The 10,472-nt window shown below is 57.9% G+C and overlaps 1 protein-coding gene across 2 annotated transcripts; it reads left to right on the top strand.

The window, feature by feature from the left end:
* The first annotated feature begins 6,865 nt into the window (after window positions 1-6,865).
* On the top strand, window positions 6,866-10,014 carry LOC118519064 (asialoglycoprotein receptor 1-like). 2 transcript variants are annotated; one of them, XM_036066274.2, is made up of 9 exons: window positions 6,866-7,092; window positions 7,309-7,398; window positions 8,406-8,522; window positions 8,667-8,762; window positions 8,852-8,923; window positions 9,019-9,105; window positions 9,195-9,346; window positions 9,433-9,539; window positions 9,617-10,014. In XM_036066274.2, the coding sequence occupies exons 2-9, from the start codon at window positions 7,332-7,334 to the stop codon at window positions 9,771-9,773; spliced, it is 855 nt and encodes a 284-aa protein (XP_035922167.1). In that variant the 5' UTR covers window positions 6,866-7,092; window positions 7,309-7,331; the 3' UTR covers window positions 9,774-10,014. The 2 variants fall into 2 exon arrangements, with proteins under 2 accessions (XP_035922167.1, XP_035922168.1); XM_036066275.2 differs by lacking the exon at window positions 8,406-8,522.
* Window positions 10,015-10,472: the final 458 nt, after the last annotated feature.

Here is a 10,472-nt window from a genome sequence, read left to right as displayed (position 1 = left end):
CTACCATCGGCCGGAGGGAGAAATCTGTGAGCTGAGGAAGGTGTGTGCAAGGTAACGTGTCTGGATCTAAGGGGTTAAGGAGAGTTCACTGAGAAGGGGTAGAATCACCTAATTCTGCATGCATCACTTTTTAGATTCTGAAAGGAATACATGTACCTTATAAAAATTCAAATAAATATAGAAATGCATATGGTTAAAAAAAAAAAGAAGTTCCCTCCCCATCTCATTCCACATACTCCTCAGAGGGAAGCGCTTTGGCAGTTTGTGGTGTGTTCTTCCAAATCTATAAAGAGCTCTTCCCTGGCCGGTTAAGGAGACCGTATGTTTGAGTGGATAGGCACACTGGATTCCCAAGCAGACTGGGGTTCCAATCCTGGCTCCTCTTCTTCACTCCCCCTCGATTTCTTTCAGCAAGTACTTATTTGGCTCTCCCTGGGTGCCAAGCAGCGTTTGAAATGCTGCGCGTGCAATATCCTGGCTCTCCAGGGCCCTGGGGTCCTCGCAGTGGGGACTGCAGAGCACAGGACGTGAAGGAATGCAGATCACAAAAATGATGATGGTCCTAGCCAGCAAAGACAGCGGCCGTGCGGTGCGGTGCGCGTCTTTGCTGGTGTAGACGGGGTGCTCAGGCAGGCGTCTCCTTGGAGCAGCACTTGAATTACGGGCCCGCAGGGTGAGGAAGCGCGGGGTGGCTGGTGTGCCGGGTGGAGAGTGCGAGGAAGGACGAGGGGGGAAGAAGCTGGGGGTGCCGGAGGACACAAGGAGGTCGCTGGGGTGGAGCGGGCCGGGGGGAAGGAAACAGAGAGGAGAGGGGTCAGAGAAGTGAGCGGTTCGTGGGTCTGATAGAAAGTGCCCTGCAAAGCAGGTGGGCGCGGCGGGGCTGCCCTGCACGGGGCGCGAAGGCGCGGCAGGGGGCGCTAGAGAGCCGGGCGGGCGGCGCAGCGCGCTGAGGCCGAGAGGGGGCCGGGCGCTGGGGCCCGGCTCAGAGCGCAGCTTGTGGGAGCCTCAGCTTCTCGAGCTCAAAATGGGAACAACCGCCGACCTCGCTGGATTGCCGCGAGGAATAAAGGCGCGGCGCGCACAAGTTCCTCGGCACACAGCCCTGCCCCCGCTAGGAAGTGGGGACCGTGATTGCTATTGGCCTCTTGGTCTGTTCTTCAGTTAAATAAAACCTGGAAACGGGGCGTTTTATTTATTTTTTTTAAAGATTATTATTATTATTATTTTAAAGATTTTATTTATTTATTTGACAGAGAGAGACACAACGAGAGAGGAAACACAAGCAGGGGGAGTGGGAGAGGGAGAAGCAGGCTTCCGGCGGAGCAGGGAGCCCGATGCGGGGCTCCATCCCAGGACCCCGGGATCATGACCTGAGCCGAAGGCAGACGCTTAACGACTGAGCTAACCAGGCGCCCCTATTATTTTTTTTTAATTAGAGAGAGAATGAGAGCGAGGGAGAGCACAAGGAGGGGAGGGTCAGAGGGAGAAGCAGACTCCCTGCTGAGCAGGGAGCCCGATGCAGGACGCAATCCTGGGATTCCAGTCCTGAGCCGAAGGCAGTCACTTAACCAACTGAGCCACCCAGACGTGCAAACGGGGCGTTTTAATTTTTTCTAAACGTACACCTCTAAATAAAAGGTGGGAAAATGTGCGCCGGGTCCCGGGTCCCAGAATCCTGGCTGGCCCAACACTGAGAAGCCAGAGCGGAGAAAGTTCTCACCCAGCAGCAGGGGCTATGGGGGGAACTTTTTCCCTTGTGGGGGCTCCCAGGACTGAGCCCCCAACCCCGTGCACCACTCCCTTAACCTCTCCTGCTTCATCTCCACCCGGGCCTTGCTCAGCTTCTCCTAGATTTGGGGAGCCACAGGGCACCCTCTTTGGAAAGTCAGCACTGAGCCTTCTGTTCATTAGCTCAGTCACCTCTTCGAGAGGCTTTCCAGGTGCCTGACTTTGCAGCCAGACAATGTGAGTGGCAGTCCAGACCTCAGGGGGCGGGGGGCAAGAGCCAGGGAGGCTCATCCCAAACCTGAAAGTGCTCTGCGAGGGGGTAGGCGAAGGCTGAGGGGGCTCAGCACCCACGTCTTCTGCACACTCAGCCAATGTGCCAGGCCCCAGTTCTGCCCCAGGGGAGTTGCTGACCACCCTCCCAGAGATGGGGACAGATGTGCTCGGCTGTCCTGACCCCAGCCTTCCTCCTTGCCCGCATTCACAGGCCCTGGGGGGCTAACCCCACTCTCTCGGCTGTGGCTGCGCTGCTAGTGATAAGAATCCAGATTGCTAGCATATGCGGAGCATCTAGTGCGTCCCAGGCCCCGTGCTAAGCGCTTTTCACTCATCCTCTCATTTAACCTCGGCAATAACTCTGAGCTGGGCATTAAAGCCCCTCTCCAGATAAGGGCGAGGTGAGCTCAGATCTAAGAGCGGCTCTCATTCTGCTGCTCGGCTTCCCTGCCCTGACACCCTTCCTGGGGATCCCCCAGCCTTCAGCGCCCTTCCTTCCCTCTCTTCTCTGGGACGTCCCCCCTGCCCCGAAGCACTTCCTTCTTCTGACTCACCCCATGATTGGAGGCCTTTCCCCCTCTCTCCCTGGCAGTCTGAACCTAGCACTTGGGCTCAGTCCTGGGCCCGTCGGACCGGTCGTGCTGGGGATCTTTATTCTGCTTCCTCCATCAGCAGGGACTGTCCCGGCTTCTTCCTTCCCACCATGTCTCATGGGGCACGCTTCATTGCAGGGCCACACCTGAGGCAAGTTGCCTTGCCTGCAACTCTTCGTGGGTCTTGGAGCCTGCAGCCAGGGTCTGAAACTTTGTTGTTCAGGTGCCCCATCTGTAAAATGTTGTCGAGCACGTGTCCCCCAATATATATTCACCCATTTACTAATTCTAGACATGTTGCCAGCCTTCACGGTGGCCTCCAATTATTCTCACCTCCCATTGAGCCATGCCTTGTGCACTGCATGGGGCTGACCCGGGTCACCACGAGGATACTGTGGAAATGATGGAGAGTTAACTCTGAGGGGAAGAAATTGTGGCTCTTGTCTTGGGCTCCCTGAATCCCTGGCTCTGGGGGGAGCCAGCTGCCCTGTTGTCAGGACACCCAGCAGCCCTGCGGGGTGGCCCATGTGGTGAGGAGCTGTGGGTGAGTCACCTTGCAGGGGGTTCTGCAGCCTTGGTCCAAGTCTTCAAAGGAAAGTAGGCGTGATGGCGTCCGGCCTCCAACCTCATGAGAGACCCGCCCCAGAGCCAAGGGGCTCAGCTCTATCCAGGTTCCTGGCCCTCAGGAGCAGAGCGAGATGTTTTAAGTTGCTAGGTTGTGAAGAGACCCCCTTTTGCAACAAGTCACTAACAGGAGTAGAAGTCTGAAGACTAAGGATACAAATGTATATAAGTGACTTGCTAATATTTTCTTGCCACACTCCCAGGGGATGATCTTGTGACCCCCTGGGGTTCACGTTCCCCACGTTGGAGACGCTGAGCTTCCGAATGACATTCCCAGATCAGCAACCTGAGATCCAAGGCTCTCTGGGTGGCCCCCACTACCTCTCAGGTCGTATCTCTTGGACTGCTCTCTCCTCTACCTGGGGTCACTAGCTCATTACTGCTGATGAAATCCTACCTGCTTTTATAGGCTGACCTGATAGAGCTCCTTTCCAGAGCCTTTCTTGATTGTGCAGGAGGTGGGAGTGCCAGGTTCCTGGCCCAGCCTCCCTGGACTGCTCTCTGCATGAGCTCCACAACCCGCAGGGAAGTGTACTCAGAGGGGGTGGGGTCACTCTGTGTGAAGTTCGGTAGGCAGAGCTCTAAGGGTGGCCCCCAAGATCCCACGCTGTCATCCCTGGAACCTGGATACGATGAGCTATCACTCTCATGATTGTGTTATGTTATAGGTAGTTGACCTTATATATGACCATATATAATGTGTGCACAGATGGCCTTAAGAAAAGATTTTCCAGGGCGCCTGGGTGGCTCAGTCGTTAAGCGTCTGCCTTCGGCTCAGGTCATGATCCCAGGGTCCTGGGATCGAGTCCCATATCGGGCTCCCTGCTCCGCGGGAAGCCTGCTTCTCCCTCTCCTACTCCCCCTGCTTGTGTTCCTGCTCTCACCGTGTCTCCCTCTGTCAAATACATAAATAAAATCTTAAAAAAAAAAGAAAAGAAAAGAAAAGATTTTCCAAGTGGACCTAATCTAATCACATGGGCCCCTTTAAAAGCATAGAGGAGGGGCGCCTGGGTGGTTCAGCTGGTTAGGCGTCTGCCTTCGGCTCAGGTCATGGTCCCAGGGTCCTGGGATTGAGTCCCACATCGGGCTCCCTGCTCAGCGGGAAGCCTGCTTCTCCCTCTGCCCCTCCCCCAGCTCATGCTTGTGCTCACTCTCTCTTTGAAATAAATAAATAAATAAAATCTTTACAAAAATAAAAAAAATAAAAGCGTAGAGGAAGTCAGATCTGAAGCAGAAGAAAGATTCCAGGGCTGCCGCTGACTTTGAAGATGAGGGGTCATGTGACAAGGAGCGTGGGTGGCCCGCAGGGGAGGAGGGCAGCCCCTGGCTCACAGCCAGCAAGGAAGGGGGGACCTCAGTCCTACAGCTGCAAGGAACTGGGCTCTGTCAGCCACCTGAACATGTTAGAAGCATGTTCTTTTTCTCCTTCGCCTCCATTAACCAAAACAGTCCTGCCAACACCTTGATCTCTCCAGAGCAGAGGACCCAGTTGGACTGTGTTTTAAGCCACTAAGTTTGTGATACTTAGTTACTCAGCAGTAGAGAATTAACACGTGAGGCTCTATGTCCCTGAAGACCTAGCATAATTTAAGATGTATATTCTCCTTTTTTAAAGTAGGCTCCACGCCCAACATGGGGCTCGAACTCACGACCCTGAGATCAAATTCTCAGGCTCTACCGACTGAGCCAGCCAGGCGCCCCCAAGATATGTATTATTAAAGGAATAAATGTAAGGGGTGGGTGAGTTCTCAGCATAAACACACCACCATTGTGGCATAGTTTTCTCTCTGGCTATTTTTCCGTTTCTTCGGACTGTCTCTGGTATTTTGCAGGAGACTCACTTGTAAATTAGTGGCCCGGTCGGTCAGTGTATCATGTGTGTCTGGCTTTCTTCACGTTGTTTTTTTTTTTAAGAATTTTATAGTTTTTTTTTTTTTAATGTTTTATTTATTTATTCATGAGAGTCAGAGAGAGAGAGAGAGAGGCAGAGGCAGAGGGAGAAGCAGGCTCCCCGCCTAGCAGGGAGCCCGATGCGGGACTCGATCCCAGGACCCCGGGATCATGACCTGAGCCGAAGGCAGACGCTTAACCATCTGAGCCACCCAGGCACCCCCTTCACGTTGTTTTATCACCTCGGACTCCCATTCTAAAGCTATTGGCTTTGGAGAGGATTTGTCAGCTCCGATCTGCATCCTGCTCCCTTATCAGTGGGTTTGGGGTTCGTGGTTACAGGTAAAAACCAGATTTCAGAAACATCGTATTCCAGTGTAACATGCAAACAGAGGAAGGCATAAATCCGAAGTGCACAGCTTTCTTCGGTTTCACAAATGGAACACGCCCATGCAACCGGGGTCCAGATCGAGAAGCTGAGTGTTTCCGTTACCCAGAAGCCCTCTTGTGCTACCTCCCAGTCACTGCTTCTGCAAGAGGAACTACTATTGTGCCCAAAGCAGCATAGGTTTGTTTGCCTGAATAAACCAGATTGCGAGTGATGATATCAGAGAATGCTAAACTCACAGCCCTACAGTCCCCAAGATGACTGGCCACAGTCCCAGTGCGTGCAAACAACAGGGGGCTTTTCAGGACACAGACAGATGAGGGTGCGCCCAGGCCTTTCATATTTCATGCAAGGACCACATTCCTAAGGTCTCATATAATGTAAAACTCTCATAATAAAGTCTAGTTCTGTCATTGAAATGACTGTAACATAAGGTTTGCACACCCTCTCATGTGGGGCCTAAAGCGAGACTAATTAACATCTTTACTATTGCCCAATTTCCAGTTTAGCATAATTCAAACCAACACACTCCTCCCTGAAACCCCCGTGGGGCTGTGAGGGTCTGCACTTTAGCTTCTCGCAGACCCCAGGGCCCAGCCGCGGTGATGGCATGGGATCCCGGTTCTGGGTGTGGCTTGGGGACAGAGCACAGGTCCTGGAGTCGGGAGGCTTACATTCTAGACCTCCCTCTGCTCCTTCCTTGCACTTTATGACCCTGGGTAAGCTCTTACCTGCTGGGCCTGTTCCCTCATCTGCAAATGGGACTAAGCTCTGGGGTTCATGAGAGGAGTTCCGGGATGAGAAGTCTTGGGCACATAATAGGAGCCGATGGGAGCTTGTTGGCACCAGTCCCAGCTGGGGTGGGAAAAAACTGCTCACCTGTCTCTCCCCGCACCACCCCCATGCTGCTTGGAGGACTTTGCTCCCTGGGAGAGTGAAGCCAGCGAGCCCCAAGCCCGAGAGCCTGGCCGCTGAGCCTCCACGGGAGGCTGGGGCCCAGGCTCAGATGCCAGGGTCAGAGCCCGGATTGGGCAAGAGCAGAGCGTGAGGCCCCCTCTTCCTGGTCAGGGATATTTGGAAACACCAACAATTCTGGGAAATTTAGCAGCAGGAAGTGAAAGGAGGCAGGGTGCATGCTCCCATGGCGCCTTCTGGACTGGCTCCCCATCCCAAATCCTGCAGAGATTAGCGGGGTGACTGGCAGGGGCATGAGGGGGAGAGGGACAGACCAGGAGACTCCCCCTCCCTGGGGAGGAAAGCAGGGGCGACCCATCCCCCACTCCCACTCCACACATCCCCTGAGTTCCAAATCCTTTTTCACCTCTGTTTACTGTCCAAAGTCCCGGGCACTGGGGATGCCAGGTTCCGAGTGTTGGGACACACACACACATACACACACACGCACACGCACACGCAGACGCAGACGCAGACACGCAGTGCTCAGGGCCCTTGTATGGACCCTGCTCCCTCCCCTCCCACCGTCCAGGGCTGTAGGGCTGTCCGTGCATCCCAAGTCTCCAGGCTTCAGCCCCCTTCTTAGCCTAGGATCTGCACAGCATTGAGGGATCCAGGAACCAACCTCAAGACCGTCAGCAAGTAAAAGGGGAGGAAGGGCAGGGGACCGGGACTGACGGGTGGGGCGGGGGGTGCTGGGCAGGAAAACTTCAGAGGAAGAAGTCTGGATGTCAGGCCTGGGAGCGAATGGGAGAAAGAATGTTTTCCTATAGCCACCGATTGCTTAGAAACGGACTGGACCCCACAGCCCGGCTCCGTTGGGCCCCAACCTCAGCCCTAACCCCAGCCTTGTCCCAGGCCCAGGTCCAGCCAACCCTACCATGACAAATGACTATCAAGATCTTCAGCATCTGGACAACGAGGACAATGACCATCAGCTCCGACAAGGTAAGGGGACACCTCCTTCCAGTTCTGAAAGGTGAGCGTGAGGTGGCTCTTGAACCCTTGCCTCAGCTCCCCCTTCCTCCTGTGACCCTGCCCCTGTCCCTGGGTCTGCCCCACTCACCAGGAGATGGTCTGAGCCGTCCCCTCTTGGGGGACGTGGAGGCTGTGGGGCTGGAGCCCCTTTCTCTGTGACGGGACTCCCAGGCCTCTGCAGGCCTCCTGAGCGTTGCCACGACGCCCACTGCTCAGGAGCTTGGGGGGGGGGGTGCGGATCCAGGGGCCCAGGAGTAACTGGGAGGTGTTAGGTCCCCCTTCTTCCCTCGAACACCTGGTGAGCCTTGGCCCTGTGTGTGAGTGTGTATCAGCGTGAGTGCCCCAGGTGCCCGGGGCCATTTGGTCAAGGGGTCAGACTTCGGTGAGGAGGCCAAGGGACCAAGTATCCAAGGAGGATGAGGCCCCCATCCAACAGAAACAAGCCCCCCTTCTTTCTCCTGCGAGCAGGGATGCTGTTTGGGCTGAGCAGGAGGGGCCTTGGGGATGGGTGTAGGGGGAGGGCTGCAGGTGGGGGCAACTCGGGGGACTCTGGCTGCTTGGTCTTCTGTCCCTGCGCCCAGCCAGGGCAGTGGGGTTCATGGGGAGAGGAAGAAACCTCCTCCCCTTTCCTCCCCTTTCTGGGGTGGGCTGGAGGCAGCGACCCCGTCCCCCCACCCACTCCTCGGGCTGCGGCCGGCAAGCTCTAGGCTCGAAGAGGCTCATCAGCGTCTGTGACACAGGCCGGACACTAGGTGTCAGCAGAGGCTCAGGGCCCGGGCGGCCTGGGGCGGGGCCAAGCTGGGGGCCCCCCTCCAGCTGCCCCTGGCCGCTCAGGGTCCCCAACCACCCAGATTTCTTAATCCCTACGGTTCCTCCTCGTCCAGGAGAGGAGCCTTAGCCCGCTGTCGTCCGGTGGCCCCAGAGCTGCCCGGGTGCCCCTGTGTCCCTGAGACCGCGATGCCCCCCCCTCTTGCTAGGGCCACCCGCCTCGCAGCCGCTGTTCCGGCGGCTCTGCTCGGGACCCTGCCTCCTCCGGCTCTCCCTGGGCCTCGGCCTCCTGCTGCTGGTGGTTGTCTGTGTCATCGGATCCCAGAGTGGGTGCCCTGGGAGTGGGCTGGGAGGGGAGCCACGCCGGGGGCTGGGGCGGGGGTGGGGGCGGGGGTGGGAGGGGGCTGGCTTCCGCGACGGCGGACGCGGCCCCCCCCTTCTGCCCACTGCACACCGTCTCCCCCGCCCAGACTCCAGGCTGCGGGCGGAGCTGCAGGCCCTGAGAGAGACTTTCAGCAACTTAACAGCGAGCGCCGAGGTCGAGGTCAAGGCCCTGAGCAGCCAGGGTGAGGGGGCCTGGGGCTGGGGCTGGGGCTGGGGGGCCGTGGAACGCTAGGGATGCGGGGGGGTGCCGCTGAGCAGGTGTCTCCCCCAGGAGGAAGTGTGGGCAGAAAGATGAAGTCGCTGGAGTCCCAGCTGGAGAAACAGCAGCAGGACCTGAGCGAAGGTCAGAGACCCCGCATGTGTGATGCGGGGGGGCCCTCGGGCCAAACCCAGGGGTGTGGCGGCGCGCGTGAGTGATGCCCGCTCCCCGCCCCCCAGATCACTCGGGCCTGCTGTTGCACGTGAAGCAGTTCGTGTCGGACCTGCGAAGCCTGAGCTGTCAGATGGCCGTCCTCCACGGCAACGGTGAGGAGGAGGCGGGGGCGCGCGCGCGCTCGGCCGCCCCCCGCCCCGCCGGCCGCTCCTCAGCGCCCCCGCCCTCCCCTGCCCCCCAGGCTCGGCGAGGGCCTGCTGCCCGGTCAACTGGCTGGAGTACGAGGGCAGCTGCTACTGGTTCTCCCGCTCCGGGAAGTCCTGGGCCGAGGCGGACCGCTACTGCCAGCTGGAGAGCGCGCACCTGGTGGTGGTGGGCTCCTGGGAGGAGCAGGTGAGCGCCCGGGGACTGGCGCGCAGGGGCGGGGGGCGGGGCTGGCGGCTCCGGGGGGCGCTCACCACCCCCTCCCCTGTCCCCAGAAGTTTGTCCAGCACCACATGGGTCCTGTGAACACCTGGATGGGCCTCACCGACCAGAGTGGGCTCTGGAAGTGGGTGGACGGGACGGACTACGAGACGGGCTTCAAGTGAGTGTGCGCGCCCCGGTGGCCCCGGGGCTCGGCTGGAGGGGGCGGTGGGGGCGCACATCCGCTCGTCTCCGCAGGAACTGGAGGCCCGAGCAGCCGGACGACTGGTACGGGCACGGGCTCGGGGGAGGCGAGGACTGCGCGCACTTCACCGACGACGGCCGCTGGAACGACGACGTGTGCCAGAGACCCTACCGCTGGGTGTGCGAGACAGCGCGCGAGCCGGCCAGCTAGGAGCCTCCTCTCCCCTAATTTATTTCCTCGGTGCCTCCACCTGCCCCGTGACCCTCCCGTCGGGGGGGGGGGTGCTCCTCCACTGTCTCGGGGATGGCTCATCCAGGGTTTTAAGGGAAGGGGAAAGACGCTGTCTGAGGAACGTTTGGCGGGGCGGGGAGATCGAAACCCCTGTCACCTGCCGCAGCCTGCAGAGTATGGTCGTCCTTTTTTAGAGTAAAAAGACCAGAAATACTCTAAACGTGCCATGCGTTGTCTGGTTATTGGGCATTAGGAATCGGGAGTGGGCTGGTTGGTGGGAAGCCTGGGGCAGGCCGCGGGGCCTGGTGAGAACCCCATGGGCTTTGGTGCTTACAGGGATGGGAGTTAGGGCTTCTGTTCTGAGTCTCCCCGGTAACGGTGTCCCGTTGCTGGGGACCGCTGCACCTGCAGCAGTTCCCCTAGGACCAGAGTCACCCCGATGTGTCCGGTGCTTCAGAGGCTTTGCATGAAACTCACTGGTGTCCGCTGCGTGCATTACAGGGGACAGAGGTAGTATCCACAGACAGGCAACAAATACAGTGAACATGAAGATGAACCTACCACCGAGAACTGCTAAACCTGCAAAGAAAGCCAGAAAACCAGGAGCGAGGCAGAGAAGCCCCCAAATAAACAGAATCCACAACCCAGGATGGGAGTTCACGGAACGAACAGATTAAG

The sequence above is a fragment of the Halichoerus grypus genome, chromosome 2 (assembly GCF_964656455.1).
Source record: "Halichoerus grypus chromosome 2, mHalGry1.hap1.1, whole genome shotgun sequence".
In the NCBI taxonomy this organism is placed as follows: Eukaryota; Metazoa; Chordata; class Mammalia; order Carnivora; family Phocidae; genus Halichoerus; species Halichoerus grypus.
The sequence above is the reverse complement of the archived record's forward strand: the minus strand, read 5'-3'. Positions and strand labels throughout refer to the sequence as shown.